This window comes from Oncorhynchus mykiss, chromosome 5 (genome assembly GCF_013265735.2).
Source record: "Oncorhynchus mykiss isolate Arlee chromosome 5, USDA_OmykA_1.1, whole genome shotgun sequence".
NCBI classification, from domain to species: domain Eukaryota; kingdom Metazoa; phylum Chordata; class Actinopteri; order Salmoniformes; family Salmonidae; genus Oncorhynchus; species Oncorhynchus mykiss.
Genome location: NC_048569.1, coordinates 14,676,886 through 14,694,859, shown reverse-complemented (window position 1 = coordinate 14,694,859; position 17,974 = coordinate 14,676,886). Strand labels below are relative to the sequence as shown.

Sequence of the window (17,974 nt, the reverse complement as noted above, 5' to 3'; positions counted from 1 at the left end):
ACTTTGTAGCGCCACCTTTTGCTGCGATTACAGCTGTAAGTCGCTTGGGGTATGTCTCTATCAGTTTTGCACATCGAGAGACTGAATTTTTTTCCCATTCCTCTTTGCAAAACAGCTCGAGCTCAGTGAGGTTGGATGGAGAGCATTTGTGAACAGCAGTTTTCAGTTCTTTCCACAGATTCTCGATTGGATTCAGGTCTGGACTTTGACTTGGCCATTCTAACACCTGGATATGTTTATTTTTGAACCATTCCATTGTAGATTTTGCTTTATGTTTTGGATCATTGTCTTGTTGGAAGACAAATCTCCGTCCCAGTCTCAGGTCTTTTGCAGACTCCATCAGGTTTTCTTCCAGAATGGTCCTGTATTTGGCTCCATCCATCTTCCCATCAATTTTAACCATCTTCCCTGTCCCTGCTGAAGAAAAGCAGGCCCAAACCATGATGCTGCCACCACCATGTTTGACAGTGGGGATGGTGTGTTCAGCTGTGTTGCTTTTACGCCAAACATAACGTTTTGCATTGTTGCCAAAAAGTTCAATTTTGGTTTCATCTGACCAGAGGACCTTCTTCCACATGTTTGGTGTGTCTCCCAGGTGGCTTGTGGCAAACTTTAAACAACACTTTTTATGGATATCTTTAAGAAATGGCTTTCTTCTTGCCACTCTTCCATAAAGGCCAGATTTGTGCAATATACAACTGATTGTTGTCCTATGGACAGAGTCTCCCACCTCAGCTGTAGATCTCTGCAGTTCATCCAGAGTGATCATGGGCCTCTTGGCTGCATCTCTGATAAGTCTTCTCCTTGTATGAGCTGAAAGTTTAGAGGGATGGCCAGGTCTTGGTAGATTTGCAGTGGTCTGATACTCCTTCCATTTCAATATTATCGCTTGCACAGTGCTCCTTGGGATGTTTAAAGCTTGGCAAATCTTTTTGTATCCAAATCCGGCTTTAAACTTCTTCACAACAGTATCTCGGACCTGCCTGGTGTGTTCCTTGTTCTTCATGATGCTCTCTGCGCTTTTAACGGACCTCTGAGACTATCACAGTGCAGGTGCATTTATACGGAGACTTGATTACACACAGGTGGATTGTATTTATCATCATTAGTCATTTAGGTCAACATTGGATCATTCAGAGATCCTCACTGAACTTCTGGAGAGAGTTTGCTGCACTGAAAGTAAAGGGGCTGAATAATTTTGCACGCCCAATTTTTCAGTTTTTGATTTGTTAAAAAAGTTTGAAATATCCAATAAATGTCGTTCCACTTCATGATTGTGTCCCACTTGTTGTTGATTCTTCACAAAAAAATACAGTTTTATATCTTTATGTTTGAAGCCTGAAATGTGGCAAAAGGTCGCAAAGTTCAAGGGGGCCGAATACTTTCGCAAGGCACTGTATATACTGCACAATCATATCGGGAGAGTATATTCACTTGGTCAGTTGAACAGTGAAAACACAGCTTTTAAAAATACAACAAAATTGCACAGGTATAAACACTTCAAAGTACAATAAAAAAAAAATCCATATGAGGTGGCAAATTTGTACAATTATTTGGTTTTCAGCATTCACTTGCTAATTGAACTTCAACAATTAAAAAACGATTATACTTTGGAGAATCAGCTAATTAATTCATAGCACTTGATTATAAATGTCGCACCTTTTTCTTTCTTTACTTAACAAAGAATATGAAAAGGAAACCCATGAATTTGCGATGGTGAATATTATATTTGTATATAATGGTTTATATTTGTTTTAGCTTTGGTTTGGAGATGTGGAAACATGAAAGTAACTGATCCTTGATCAATCCTGAAATTATAGTGCTTTAAAAGCATAGCTTCATGTCTCTGGTCAGTGTCCAACTTGTGTGCATGCAAACGTTTGTTCTTGGGCAGACAGTCTGCTACTGGGACTAACCATCCTCATCCTCCCCTTTTTCTGAGTCTACTTGGTGTGGTCCTGTACCCACTGGCAGAGCCTAAGGCAGTAAGAGGTGGGGCTGACGGTGGAGAAGGCCTGCCCTGGGTGCCGCAGTCTCTTCCACCAATGCTCCAGCCTCTTCTTGAAGCTGTAGACAGTGAAGATGTCAATGATGCCCACAAAGTAGCGATGCTCCGGTCCGTCAATGACGTGTAGCGGGTTCTTGAAGTTGGGCAGCAGCCGGCGGTTCTGGGCCTGGAAGTCCCTGAGCACCATCGAATCTGTGACCGACCCGGCCGGCTGCTCAGTACAGGTTCTCCCGGAAAGGGCACTGCCCGGTTCACTTCCTCCCCGTGATTCGGCAATGCTGCCACTTCCTGTCCCGCCATCCATCTCTGACACCGACAGGGTGGAGTCTTCCTCTGGGACCACCCCTGGAACAGTGGGCATGCCCGCATGGGTGGGGCTTGAGCCAGTGATCACTGACCTGAGAGGTTAAAGTGGAGAGGGGGTAACCAGAGTTAATAGAAACCAACGACCATCTGAAAAGGTTAAAGAGGAGAAGGGGTAACCAGAGTCAATAGAAACCAACAGCCATCTGAAAAGGTTAAAGAGGAGAGGGGGTAAACATCAAGAATACAATTTCCACCCACTTTTTTGTACGCATGATAAGGGTGGCAAAAGAGAGGCCCTGGTGGCGTTCGTCCTGGTGCAGGGGCTGATGGCCCACCAGGAGGCTGTAGTCCAGCACGTTGAGTCTCTGCAAGAACGACGTGTCAATCTCCACCTGCCGGAGCAGCCACGGCCGCTGCTGGTCTATCAGCACAAACATATATATAAAATAACTGCATGTACACTTACTACCTGTTACAGTGTAATAATATGGGTTATTAAAATGGATGTTACTCTGCTATAAGCATGACCAGACTGGCCTATCTCAATTACTACAATATACCTGTAAAGTATTTTTTTCATTGTAGTCAGTCATCTGGTACACATGTGACATAACGCTTGCTGTAACATACTATGACAGGATTAGTTCCTCTTACCCAGAGTGATATACTGGCCCTTGAAGTTCAAGTCCTTGAGGACAACAATAACCTGGCTACCCTCAGGGGCGGGGTCTGTCCACCGGCTCACCTCACAACCCTTGATGTCATACCTGCAACAAAAGACAACAGAGAACAAAGTCAATATAGCAGTATTGCTACCAGAGCCTGTAATATAGTCCCTACTCCAGACTTTTTGGTTTAACTCTGAAACAGGCTTACCTGGCATTTATTCGATCGTCAGGATAAAAAACACTCTGCATTACAATAAAGTACTTCTGTGAAAAGGGTAAGACAAGGCATGAACAAAGTTGTAGATAATTACACACACTATGCCTATGAATAACAATCTATAGTCAGTCTGTACCTTCCTCCTATGGGAAATGTTTATCCTGTGGACACCTTGAAAACAAACCGAAAGTCAGTCAAATGCAAAGCTATGGTAGCTAAGAGAACTAAAAACAGATACAAAGATTTTCCATGAGAGTCCATCCTGTTAGTCTTACCTAAGAACTTGACCAGCAGTGAATGGGGATACTTCTCTAGGTGCTCCATGTAGATTCTCAGATTGGACAAGAGGAATTTCACCTCTCTCTTATTCTGGGTCTTCAGGAAAAAACACTTATCATTCCTGGAAGAGAAAGACAGATGCAGAGATCAGGCCCAGAACAGAGCGGCACATTTTGCTCTTAATTGTAATCAGAGGGCTGATATAAATACTATGCAGGCCAGTCTCTCTTGGCTAAGAGTTGAGGAGAGACTGACTGCATCACTTCTTCTTTTTATAAGAAACATTAATGTGTTAAATCCCAAATTGTTTGCATAGTCAACTTATACACAGCTCTGACGCACACACTTATCGCACCAGACATGCCAGCAGGGGTCTTGCGGCACAAAATCTCTCCCCTATTTGACCTAGATAGTTTGTGTTTATGCATCGATATGTAGGCTACGTGTGCCTTTTTAAAAAATGTATATAGTTCGGTCCTTGAGCTGTTCTTGTCTATTGATGTACTGTATTATGTCATTCTGTATTATGTTTCATGTTTTGTGTGGACCCCAGGAAGAGTAGCTGCTGCTTTTGCAACAGCTAATGGGGATCCATAATAAAATACCAAAATAGGACTAACAAAGGAACTCTTCTATATTTTCACTATTGATGTATGTCTATGTGTGGTGAGAGAGATATACACTAGCAGGAAAGGGAGAGATGAAGAGAGGAGTAGAATATGCTTACGCACGTCAGAAAGAAGTCAGCCTTGCTTTTGGAGTTGCTGATGAACTGCAGGTATGAGCCATCGAAGGAGAGAGAATGCTGATACTCCTTTTCTGTCATTCCCAGGGAGCGACGCAAGCTGGCAAACACTGGCCCTGCAAATGTCTCCATTTTAAAGTCCTACACACACACAGAGACAGAGAGAGAGAGATAGTTATTTTGAGTTCAGATCTGATTGGTATCATCAGCAAACAGTAATGAAAATAAGGTGATAGATACTGCAGCAAGGTCATGGATGTAGGTCAAACAACCAGCCCAAGAATAGATCCTTGAGGAACTCCACAAGATATCTTGGCTCTATTTAGATACCTGATGTTTGCACAGACAAACTCCTCTGTATCAGTAAGAGATTTTTGGAAATCAGCATACCTTATGTATTTGAGTGACTTCCAATCTGTAATCATCTTCTGACAATTCATCCTATGATAAAAAAAAAATTAAAAGAAAATGGAATAATGGTTACCTGTTACCAATTATGCAAAGCAATAAACATTTCTACAATCACTGTGGGTCAGATATATCTAACATTTTGCATTCTAAAAAGAAGGCATTTGTTTTATGTTTTCACTATTTTAAATGTTGTATTCACTACTAACATTCTGTGAATGTTCTACAGTGCCTTGCGAAAGTATTCGGCCCCCTTGAACTTTGCGACCTTTTGCCACATTTCAGGCTTCAAACATAAAGATATAAAACTGTATTTTTTTGTGAAGAATCAACAACAAGTGGGACACAATCATGAAGTGGAACGACATTTATTGGATATTTCAAACTTTTTTAAGAAATCAAAAACTGAAAAATTGGGCGTGCAAAATTATTCAGCCCCTTTACTTTCAGTGCAGCAAACTCTCTCCAGAAGTTCAGTGAGGATCTCTGAATGATCCAATGTTGACCTAAATGACTAATGATGATAAATACAATCCACCTGTGTGTAATTAAGTCTCCGTATAAATGCACCTGCACTGTGATAGTCTCAGAGGTCCGTTAAAAGCGCAGAGAGCATCATGAAGAACAAGGAACACACCAGGCAGGTCCGAGATACTGTTGTGAAGAAGTTTAAAGCCGGATTTGGATACAAAAATATTTCCCAAGCTTTAAACATCCCAAGGAGCACTGTGCAAGCGATAATATTGAAATGGAAGGAGTATCAGACCACTGCAAATCTACCAAGACCTGGCCGTCCCTCTAAACTTTCAGCTCATACATGGAGAAGACTGATCAGAGATGCAGCCAAGAGGCCCATGATCACTCTGGATGAACTGTAGAGATCTACAGCTGAGGTGGGAGACTCTGTCCATAGGACAACAATCAGTCGTATATTGCACAAATCTGGCCTTTATGGAAGAGTGGCAAGAAGAAAGCCATTTCTTAAAGATATCCATAAAAAGTGTCGTTTAAAGTTTGCCACAAGCCACCTGGGAGACACACCAAACATGTGGAAGAAGGTGCTCTGGTCAGATGAAACCAAAATTGAACTTTTTGGCAACAATGCAAAACGTTATGTTTGGCGTAAAAGCAACACAGCTGAACACACCATCCCCACTGTCAAACATGGTGGTGGCAGCATCATGGTTTGGGCCTGCTTTTCTTCAGCAGGGACAGGGAAGATGGTTAAAATTGATGGGAAGATGGAAGGAACCAAATACAGGACCATTCTGGAAGAAAACCTGATGGAGTCTGCAAAAGACCTGAGACTGGGACGGAGATTTGTCTTCCAACAAGACAATGATCCAAAACATAAAGCAAAATCTACAATGGAATGGTTCAAAAATAAACATATCCAGGTGTTAGAATGGCCAAGTCAAAGTCCAGACCTGAATCCAATCGAGAATCTGTGGAAAGAACTGAAAACTGCTGTTCACAAATGCTCTCCATCCAACCTCACTGAGCTCGAGCTGTTTTGCAAGGAGGAATGGGAAAAAATGTCAGTCTCTCGATGTGCAAAACTGATAGAGACATACCCCAAGCGACTTACAGCTGTAATCGCAGCAAGAGGTGGCGCTACAAAGTATTAACTTAAGGGGGCTGAATAATTTTGCTCGCCCAATTTTTCAGTTTTTGTTTGTTAAAAAAGTTTGAAATATCAAATAAATGTCGTTCCACTTCATGATTGTGTCCCACTTGTTGTTGATTCTTCACAAAAAATACAGTTTTATATCTTTATGTTTGAAGCCTGAAATGTGGCAAAAGGTCGCAAAGTTCAAGGGGGCCGAATACTTTCGCAAGGCACTGTACATAGCTACATTTTTAAATATGAAAAAAAGACAATTAACAGCAATGACAGTCCACCAACAACAAAAATGTACAGATACCTTTCCTGTTGAACTCCTCTCAACTTTTCATGAAATCTAAACATTGCGACACAAAATTAGTTAACACGCTACCAGAGGTGGGTCAACAGGGTGTGTGTGTGTGTGTAAGATAATACGTGAGTAAGAGACAACAGACTGGACATTCATGTATCACACTGCTGAGTCAGCAGGAGGCTCCATTTGAATGTGTGTGTGTGTGTGTGTGTGTGTGTGTGTGTGTGTGTGTGTGTGTGTGTGTGTGTGTGTGTGTGTGTGTGTGTGTGTGTGTGTGTGTGTGTGTGTGTGTGTGTGTGTGTGTGTAAAAAAATATATAATATCATGCCAAATGGGTGATAGACATCCACAAATGAATACATACCATACGAAAAAGTAACATATCATACTAAATGGGGTGACTCGGTTTTACTTACAGAATAATACAAAATGCTCTGAGATCATGTTGCTAATATAACAACAGTGTTTGTCAGTTAAACAAAGCAAATGCACAAGCTACTAATAGCCACCTCCCCTAGCTCAGCCAAATACTCTGTTCCAAACCGGATACTTAGCAACTTTCCATCTGACCTTGGTGCTGATGACTTTTGGTCGATCTGAGGGCACCGGATGAGAACCATAACAATTTGAGCCTTTCTTATTGGAAAAGTCCAGGTAATCACTCCCTGTTCCAGTCCATTTTCTTCCGTTTGCTGCCTAATGAACATGACCCAGGGTTCTTCTGTATGGGGCCATAAGCCATGAGTAATACAGGTGGATGGAGCATGGCTCTATCTGATGAGCTCCTTTTGTTCATGTTACATCCCCACCCCTGTTGACCTTCTCATGGTCCTCTGGGCGAACTTGATGGAGGTGGAGTGAGTCAACAGTTACCCGCTACCAGGAAATCAAAATGTATCCAGTTTATAACCAAACATGAAAATGTTGACAATGGCATATGACAGGTGTATGTATATTGTTGTTTGTTTGGACCATTTAAAACTTGTTTTTGACTAGTTTCAGACCACTGTACATGGTTATGCACGCTGACAACACGATGCCCAGATCAAACTGTCTATCCCTTGTGAGCCTTGTAAAACATCTTAATCTACCACGTGTTTGCACTGGGTGTGGCATTTGTAAAATACCTGTACACAGGGCATTAAACACAAAGGGTTAAAAACAAGGTGTAAGTGAAGACAGTCTCGTGTTCTACCTTTGTAGAAGTGTTCTATCCTCCATTGAAATAAACAGGTCAGATTTTTAACGTGGTGCAAACATGCTTAGTAAAATGTACTTAGAATACTTGCACCACACCTAATGTGACCCGTGGTTGGTGCTCACCGGTGGTGGGTTGTCGATGGTGGTCTGCACGGCTGCAGAGAGACCTTCCTTCATCATAGAGGTGAGGCTGTAGAACTCGTGCTGCTGGTCAATCTCAAACAGGCCCAGTAGCTTCCACTGCTGCCTCAGGCCCCCCCACATCGTCCTCTTCACTGTCCCAGTCCTCCGTGTCACCCCCGGCGGAACCCCAGACATCTCCATCTGGGGTGGGGATGCCACACACACACCAGAATTAGTGCTCAAGCACCAGCACTTGCAACCATCTCTACAAAATGCCACATCACTAAAAGGGCTGTTTGTCTCCATTAAAATGTAATGCCATTTACAAAAAAAGACAACTGTGCAGGTAAGACCAGTTGGACCCGCAAGTTGGTCTTCCTATCGATTGGCGTGAGGTAACTCATTGCTGGGCAAACCAGAGGTTGAAAATAACAGTTGTGTCGTAGAGAGACCTGGGCTGCCTGTGGCATGCAGAAAGTGACTACCGCAACAAAAGTGCAATGGCTCTATAGGCCTCAGAGAATGGAGAGCTTTTATTGGCCTGATATTAACTGACAGTGAAATCGAACAGGCCACATAAATTTGACCACAGAAGCCTTTCCTGTTAGGAACAGGCGAGTAGAGGGTAACTAAGGACTGTGAGTATAGGCTAGTGTAGAGGGGCGGACTGGGACCAGCAATCACTAAGGACTGTGAATATAGGCTAGTGTACAGGGACAGACTGGGACCAGAAATCAGCCCTGACATTTCTAGCACACCTGCCCCTTCTTTTCCTTGAGGCTCCCACACTGGCCCATTTTTTCCCTCAAGGCCCCTACACCAGGACATGTTTTCCTTGAGGCCCCCATTATTAGCCAAATAATTAAGGAGTGTGAAAATAGGCTAGTGTAAAGGGGCGGACTGGAACCCGAAATCACTAAGGACTGTGAAAATACTGTAGGCTAGTGTACAGGGGCAGACTGAGACCAGAAATCACTAAGGACTGTCAATATAGGCTAGTGTACAGGGGCAGACTGGGACCAGAAATCAGCCCTGACATTTCTAACACACCTGCCCCTTCTTTTCCTTGAGGTTCCCACACTGGCCCACTTTTTCCTCCTACACCAGGCCATATTTTCTCTGAGGCCCACATTATTAGCCAAAAATTGATAATTTTGCACAAAAAAACCTGAGTTAGACAGGCCCACTGGGCTAAAAATGAACCAGCCCATCTGGCATTTCCCAAAATGACAGATGGCCAGTCCAGCCCTGCTAGTGTATCCCTCCTTCCCCCACATGGGGTATGTAAATATGAACCATCAGTGATCATGGATCAACCAGCTGTCTCCTTGACAACACGCAGGAGAGGAACAAGTCTGTTCAAGTCCCTAGGGCCTAGATGAAGCTGTTGCTCTCAATGCGCCCCTGCAAGCCCTAGGGGCACTTTATCTGTTCAAGCACAGTGGCTGTAACTAATGAGGTCCTTGTTTTGGAGAGTACCCAGCTTCAAGCATCTATTAGCAAAATAACCGTTTAATTAGTAGTTTTATTATGTTAAATCATGATGAATCAAGGATAAACCATTGATAAAACATAGGGTAGAAAATAGGTTGTTTTTTATCAACATGCAGAATCTTTGAAAGAGGACTCCGTCCAATTTGAGTATCTGCACTGCTCTATATTGACCCACTGACCAGTGGAACAGAGTTGACACCACACCCACAGCAGTATACCATCATAATAAAGTAGGCCTACACCTTTTGCCATATAGTAATACTCTATACATGTGTAGGGTATACAATAATATATGGTATATTATAGGACTAGCTATACAATAAAACAATAGGCTAAAAAGGGTTATTGCATGCGCATAACGGTGATACAGCCAACCATTTCTGATAATGTTGGCCGGATGGTTTGAATATGGTGTTATTCTTTCCTGCCAAATTAAACTTTTCACACACAATTCGGATACATCCTTCTGTCGTCTATCCGCCTCCTGTCATTGCGCGCATGGGATACCGACGGGTAAATTTAGCACGACTAAAAAAACTACAGTAGGCTACGTCCATATAGTCAAAAGCATATCCTAACAAAACATGCAATATTAAAATAATATTTGCGTTAACATTAGTAATAGATATTCCAAAATATGAAGATTCTTGCCTCAGTTTGGCTCATCGATGCCACTAATTCAGGTCCTCCCGTGTCTGCTCTATAGTTCCCGAGATCAGCGCATTCCTCCTATCCACGATTGACATAGCAATCCGTTCTTTCAATGAATGCGCGCAAGCGGGGATGTGGCGATAATGACACTGCGCGGAACCCCCAACAAGCTGCACCAGAAATATCCTTTCACAAAGCATTAGCTCATGTCTGTGACCTGAAAATAATGCGGGCACACAGATGATAAAAAACGCCATATATGACACATTTTACGAGGAATAGTTTGATGTGATCAATTATATGACCTAAATCGTAGATGCATTGTCTACACAATAAAACATGATAATTTGAATCAATTCTCATTAATAGACCACATTCTAAACATTGAAATCCTGAATGAATTGTGCGAGAATTATTAATATAACAATTTTATTTTGTGAATACAGAGGACCTTTAACCCTATACACCATCCACATTTTTAGACCTTGTTTTGCTCAACAGACTTTAGAAAATCGTCCATCATATCAGATGCTATGTTATCTGGTACTTGAACTAGCCAAGCACTTAATGGTATTTAAAAGCATGACAGATTTCCTAATTTGCCACAATGATTATTTAAAATACCAAGTGCTTGTGTGGACATAATAAATATGCTTGGATTTCAATTGGGCCCTTTCAGTCCGTGAAGACTACAGTTACTAACTAAACAATTGACATTGGTCATTCTTAGCAACTAAGAACTCAAAATACATCTTTAAGTCTTAAAACAGTGCCTGAAAAGACATCCAAAATGTGGTGAAATGGGACGCCAGTGAAACTTTGATCAAATCTGATATAGTACTCCACAAAATCAGCTAATCTAATTCCTCTCCACATTATGAAGCCAGGTTTTTATCTAGGGCTGACCACATACAAAGTGGTACAAAGTGTATACTGACACATCGATTTCATCCCTTTTTTTCCTTTGCCTCCAACCCCTTTCGATGTGTGGAACAGATGTGGGTGGGGCTAGGTCTACATAAGAGTGCAAATTTCAATTTTTTTTTTTTAAATTCACAAAAGCTCTGACAAAAGCCTCACGCGTAAGCTTAATAAAGATCAGTGATACTATCAAGAGCAGTGTGCGGTTTCCTTTTTCCTTCATCTTGTTCAATTGTTGCCATGCACCTGCAAATAGGATTGCTCAGATGTGCGAGTGCCTTTTGAATTTTGTATCCCTGGCAAAGTGACAATGCTCTTTAAGGATAAATATAGCATCTGCAGCCATGCAGGGATTGACATTAAGGGTTGCCCTATTGCCTGGGTCAAGTGAAGTGAGCAGTTGCACAAGTTTGGCCTGCTCTGAGTTTGCCCCAATGGGCATGTAATGAAAAATGAATACATATAGAAATCAAACTGAAAAGAATTCCAGTAGCCTAAAGCTGATCTTTCTGGTTCATTCCCATTGTTTACACAAAAGACAAACAATTTATGGCATTTATGGCAGTCGGGCAAGTTGAGCCTGCTATTAATGTTTTTACTGATAACAACCAAAATACAAAGAATTCCAGTACTGGTCTGATTCCTTCCCTATGTGTAGGTGACAGGCAGGCCATAAATGGCAGTTTGTGTGTAAATAACTCATTTACATTTTCAGGGAAGTGATCATAATCTTTTGGCAACCAAAAAAAAAGACTTCTGACTTGCCCGATGGGCAAGTGCCTTTCAGGCTTTAATGTCAATCTCTGACATGCATTGCCAACCACAAGGTTGTGGGTCTGAATAAGGAGAAGGGATAGGTGTTGGTGTACAGCAGCTCTTCAAGTCTTGTCTTATGTCTTTCAGTCATTAGATGTTTTCATCAGCTGTCAGAGAGAAGCCAGACTTTATTTTTGATTTCTCCCAACGGAATGTAAGGCAAGACAAGACGCTGGACCAGGGAGGTTCTAGTGAAGCTACTGTTAGCATAACTACTAGCGATACATCCTGACTCGTCTGACAGCGTCTCTGTGACACCATCCCTCTTAGTCCACCTTAGGCTTGCGGTTCTTCCTGGTGACCACTCCAATGAAGGTACCTGAGGAGAGGAGAATATCTGTGGTTACTCTTAAAACGAGAAGAATAAGGTCACTGTTCTCATCAAGACCAGACTGAACTACAGTGGTGGCCAAATATATTGGCACTCTTGCACTTTTCTTAATTAATTCCCCATTTCTTCTAAAATAAGTTGAATTTAAATAAAGTTTGGTCTCCACACCTTTGTTCTATTGTCAACATTGCAGAACCAACATTTATTTGGGAGGGGAATGTTAATTAAGAAAATGTAAACAAATGGCATATACCCCGAGCTGACAAGGTAAAAATCAGTCATTCTGCCCCTGAGCAAGGCAATTAACCCACTGTTCACTGGGTGCCGAATACATGGATGTTGATTAAGGCAGCCCCCTGCATCTGAAGGCATTCAGTTATACAACTGACTAGGTATCTCCCTTTACCTTATATAAAAAAAAAAAAAAGGTTTTGGATGGGATTCAGATCTGGAGCAGTCGCTGCCCACTCCAGAACAGTCCAGTGTTTATTATTGAACCATTCCAGGGGGCTTTAAAATTTTTTTATGTGTGTTTGGGTTGTTGTCCTGCTGGAAGACCCACGACCTTCAACAGAAACCCAGTACCCCCTAGTACCAGAGGCATCAAAGCAAAGCATTCAAAGCATTAGTGAACCTCCCCCATGTTTGATTGTAGGGAGGTTGGTCTTTTCTTTGAATGCTTAATTTGGTCATTGGTAAACATAGGAAGACTCCAATGCTGAAAGAGACAAGAAAGACCATTTGAACTTTGTAAAATCCCATCTAAACATGCCTAAATCCTGGGGAAATGTTCTGTAGACCAATGAAACTAAATTTGGCAATACATCAGCACTATGTTAACCAATAACCAAATAAAGAATTCAAAAATGTTCTGGAGTGGCCAGCGAGGAATCCAGATCTGGATCCCATCAAAAACCTTTAGGGAAATCTGAAAACAGCAGTTGGTGGAAGGCAACATTCAAAACATTGAAGAATTAGAGTCATTTGCAGCTAAAAAAGGTGGCCAAATTCCCAGTAGAAAGGTTTAGCAAGCTCATAGATGGCTAAAATACTTTGTTTTGTTGTTATCTTCGCAAAAGGATGTTTAACCAAATATTAGCTCCTGGGTGCCAAAAATTGTGTCCATGCCATTTGTTTAAATTTTCTTAATTAAACATTGTAAACTTAAGTTCCCCCCCAAAAAATGGTTCTGCCATGTGACAATCCAATAACAACGTGTGGATAAAAAAACATAAATGTTTTTTATCTTCCAAGTTCAACTTATTTTAGAAGAAATGGGGAATTATTTAAGAAAAGTGCAAGGCTACCAATATATTTGGCCACCATTGTAGGTGCCACATATTCACCAATTTGGGTGTATTGCATATGGATCTGTTCATGCCCAGTTAGGCTGTTATGTGATTTGTAGACCATCAGATGGTCATCTCAGCTGCACCTAGCTCAGGGAGGTCCTTGTGAACAAGCAGAATGCCTTACATCCTATGTATATCCAGTCCTTTTAGATGGACATGCTGAGAGTAGGGAACAGGCAAGGGAGCAAAACACTAGATTAGAACCCATCTAATGTAGCATTCAAGAGCTCACCTACACAGAGCAGCAGTATCAATGCTGCAATCCCAGGTAGAATGACAGAGTACTCCCGTGGAAGGAAATACTGGTGGACCACATGATCGCTGTCCACGAAGGGCTGGAAAAGGTACAATATCCCACAAGTTAGAAGACACAAACAATACATAATCTTCTATTGGATTTCTGGCAACGAGTTTAATTTGCAAATTACAATGCAAAGTCAACATTCTCGAATGTGTGGACCTCCAACGATCTTTCTAGTACCATTTGAAAGTTGAAATTTCATTCCCATTTTAGTACATTTATCAGCTAAAACATGACACCCACCCTGTTTTCAAGAGCATGTTGTGTCTCAACCGATGGCCGGCACAACACAATAACGTTAGATGACGTAAAATAGGGCCTAAACTACAACAAATTAGTTGGTGTTTTTAGATCATTTACGTTAAAACATGTTCTTTTAAATTAAAATTTAAAAAATCTCAAATTATAAAATAGTTTGCTAACTCTGTTTGTAAGCTTTTAAATGATATCAATCTCAACCGTTTATCTTTTCCAGTGATGAAGACATGTATGTCTCATGGTATGGTGGTGTATACAAAATGGGTCAACTTTCAGCATCTTTATTTCTTTAATGTTTCGGCATTCAGGCCCAAAAAGCAGCTTTCTGAGCACTTCTACAATGGGCAAATATTTTTCTAATCAAAAGGCGTGCTGTCAAAAGATGATTGAATTCAAATGGATGGACCCATTGGTTGGCAAGACAGCACAAACCAATTTTGGACCAGAATAGCAGTTCTAGGCTATACCTAGCTACAGATTGTTATACCAGATAATGTGATTTAACCAAATATTTTTGGTATCCATTACTTGGAGTTACAGGATAGATACTGTTTGGTGTAGGACAAAGAATTTTCGACCAACCTTAGCAATACTGTCTTAATCGTTGATTCGTGGAAACAGGAGAACGACGCCAGTATCACCAAGGTTGGTCGAAAATTCTCTGTTCTACACCAAACAGTACCTATCCTGTAACTCCCAGTAATGGATATAAAAAATCTTTAGTTTAATCACATAACCTGGTGTAACAATCTGTAGCTAGGTTGTAACTACCACACAGGGGGCTGCTGAGGGGAGCACAGCTCATGTCTGGAACGGCACAAATGGAATGGCATCAAGCCTCCATGTAAAAAAAAAATGTTCACCTTTATTTAACCAGCTGGCCAGTTGAGAACAAGTTCTCATTTACAACTGCGTCCTGGCCAAGATAAAGCAAAGCAGTGCGACAAAAAAAACCAGTTACACGTGTTCGATACCATTCCACTCCAGCCGTTACCACGAGCCCATGCTCCCCAATTAAGGTACTACCAACCTCCTGTGACCTACCAGTATGATGACCCAGATTGTGTAGTATGTAAATAATAGGAGGCTGAAGCCAACCAGGCCCATGCCAACTGCTCGATCTGTCCCTGTTGCCTGCAAGAAATTAAGACAAAATGTATGTGTGAGGTTAAACTGAGAAAATACTGTATTACGCTATTGTTGAGATAATAATAAAGTACCACCATATGAGTCATAATACCCATAAAAGTGTGCAGTCAAACAGGGAAATGGTTCCAATCATTTTTCAGCCGTTCACTTGTCCTATAGGGGATTTTCTAAACACTTAATATAGGGGCTGCGTTTTGTGTAGGCTTACCCTGGCGTGATGTTTTGATAACCGTGTAAATCTCTCTTGGACAAAGTGACTTTTATAAATATATTCGCCAGTATTTACCCCTAACAAAAGAAACGCTAAATAGCTGCTAATGTGGCTATCATAATCAACCACAAATGCCATGATGATCTGGAGACTGCCGAATCGAGGCAAAGGTAAGAATCTCTGGATTAACTATCTAATGTTGGCTAAATGTAGTAATGAAATTTCTTTAAAATGTACCTGTTAGCAAAGGTGCCAGCTAAAGATGACATGCAGGAGCTTTTTGTAACATTGCATGATGTCTATTTTGATGCTAATTAGCATTTTTGAATCAAAGTAGAGCTGAATATATTGACAAGTCACCTTGTCTGAGAGATTTACATGGTTATCTAAACGTCACGCCAGGGGATGCCTAGATTAAACACAGACCTTATTTTAAGTGTTTCTAAAATACCCTATGGGAAACAATGAATGGTGGAAAATTTGAACCATTTCCCTGTTTGACCGCTAGGTTTTATGGGTATTATGACACCTCGACTGTGGGGTTCTATAGGCTAGCTATTATTAGAACAGCATTATAGGTCAGCCTGGTTGGAAAGTCAGGCAAGGTAGTTACGTTTCCTTTCATAATCCGTCTGGGTGATAAAATGAACCATGCACGACACATGAAAACGACGATAGTGTGATAGCTGGCTAGCTGTCTGTAACTACCATACAGACATGAGGGATTACAGCTAGTTAAGTAATGTTAGTATCTAGCTAGCTAGCGAGTTCGTGCAACTCTTCTGGCTTTCACTTAGTCTCTGGAGTTTCCCTAACGAAATTGTATCAGCTATTCCGTATAAATTTAAATAGGCTTGTGGCTATAAAATAAATAGTAACACTATACAGGTTATATTACAAAATGGCTAGTAGCCCTGGCAATTATCTTTTACCATTTCTAACGTGTTGTTTCCGCGTTTGAATCACATCCGCAAACTGCGAGCGTGACCCGGATGATGAAGAAAATAGGTACATGTTCTGTCCATACCCTCGCCTAAATCCAAAATAGGTACATGTTCGGTGCATACCCTCGCCTAAACCCTACTCAACCCGTTTAAATTCAATGCGGTCACGTCAAAGTTGGACGTCGCAAGGATTCTGTTTAGACTACCACAAACAGTGATGCCAATTTAGCAATTTTGTTGCTAGATTTAGCAACTTTTCAGACTACTGTGGCAACTTTTTTTTATAACGGCACCTAGCAACAAATGTTTTTAAAAATGTATTTGTAACTTTTGAAAAGTGACTTAAACGCTAAAATGCACAAAAACGATTTTCTCTGTCACACACTCGGTCACAATACACGTGCCCGGCTGCAAAAGTGCGTTTTGACCTCAGCTCGTGCACAGCCAGCAGCAATTTCTGCAAATCGTTGTTGGCTGACTGCAGCTGCCTGTGCACGAGCTGAGCGTCTGCTGCTGACGTCACTCACAATGCACTTTTGCAGCCAGGCATGATAACTAACTACCAATACACTGCTTAAAACTATAATTGTTCAGAATGTGTAGGTTTACTAGATAAAAATAAAATAAGTAAAATGTAATTGTTCAATAATTAAGTGTCGTGTTTAAAAATAAAAATATCTAATCATATAAAATGTGTTGCATTTATTACTTTTACAAATAAAAATGTGATGAACAAACATATCTAAACTAACAAATGTCAAATCATATTTTTCACCGAGATGGCGAGTCAATTTGAGTAACATTATTGTGTATTCTACATAATGACGCTAAGTAATGACGCAGTTTTACGTTATTACGCAATGATATCACGTCATTTAGCAACAAATCAAACTGCCTCCCCTGAAAATTAGTTGGCAACACTGACCACAAAGGTTCTCCTCGCTAGCCAAGCAGACCAGATCACCTTGCCATAAATAAATACAATTGAAGTCAATTATCTTCAAATTGTATCATTTTATTATTAAACCTGCTAGCTACATACATTGCTAGGCTTACTGTTCTTCAGTTTGTCAATGACAATATCAAACCTATTTTTTTTTTTTCATCTTTATTTAACCAGGTAGGCTAGTTGAGAACAAGTTCTCATTTACAACTGCGACCTGGTCAAGTAAAAGCAAAGCAGTGCAACACAAACAACAAAAACACAGTTACACATGGAATAAACAAACATACCGTCAATAAAACAATATAAAAAAAGTCTATATACTGTGTGTGCAAATGAGGTAAGATAAGGGAGGTAAAGGCAATAAATAGGACATAGTGGCTAAATAATTACAATTTAGCAATTAAGCACTGGAGTGATAGATGTGCAGAAGATGAATGTGCAAGTAGAGATACGGGGTGCAAAGGAGCAAAAATAAATAACCGTATGGGGATGAGGTAGTTGGATGGGCCATGTACAGGTGCGGTGATCTGTGAGCTGCTCTGACAGCTGGTGCTTAAAGTTAGTGAGGGAGATATGAGTCTCCAGCTTCAGTGATTTTTACAATTCGTTCCAGTCATTGGCAGCAGAGAACTGGAAGGAAAGGCGGCCAAAGTAGAAATTGGCTCTGGGGGTGACCTGTGAAATATACCTGATGGAGAGTGTGCTACGGGTGGGTGCTGCAATGGTG

At 41.1% G+C, this 17,974-nt stretch overlaps 2 protein-coding genes across 3 annotated transcripts; both read right to left on the bottom strand.

The window, feature by feature from the left end:
• Positions 1-1,286: 1,286 nt before the first annotated feature.
• On the bottom strand, positions 1,287-10,266 carry pip5kl1 (phosphatidylinositol-4-phosphate 5-kinase-like 1). Its single transcript, XM_021601821.2, has 10 exons — positions 10,019-10,266; positions 7,874-8,074; positions 4,614-4,664; positions 4,210-4,364; positions 3,475-3,599; positions 3,336-3,370; positions 3,191-3,246; positions 2,969-3,081; positions 2,573-2,735; positions 1,287-2,406 (listed from the first exon to the last, which is right to left on the bottom strand). The coding sequence occupies exons 1-10, from the start codon at positions 10,031-10,033 to the stop codon at positions 1,944-1,946; spliced, it is 1,377 nt and encodes a 458-aa protein (XP_021457496.1). The 5' UTR covers positions 10,034-10,266; the 3' UTR covers positions 1,287-1,943.
• A 162-nt stretch (positions 10,267-10,428) lies between these two features.
• dpm2 (dolichyl-phosphate mannosyltransferase subunit 2, regulatory) lies at positions 10,429-16,740 on the bottom strand. 2 transcript variants are annotated; one of them, XM_021601823.2, is made up of 4 exons: positions 16,290-16,740; positions 15,042-15,131; positions 13,675-13,773; positions 10,429-12,074 (listed from the first exon to the last, which is right to left on the bottom strand). In XM_021601823.2, exons 1-4 carry the CDS (start codon positions 16,290-16,292, stop codon positions 11,859-11,861), a joined length of 408 nt encoding a protein of 135 aa, XP_021457498.1. In that variant the 5' UTR covers positions 16,293-16,740; the 3' UTR covers positions 10,429-11,858. The 2 variants fall into 2 exon arrangements, with proteins under 2 accessions (XP_021457498.1, XP_021457500.1); XM_021601825.2 differs by having other exon boundaries at positions 13,671-13,773; positions 16,290-16,705.
• Positions 16,741-17,974: the final 1,234 nt, after the last annotated feature.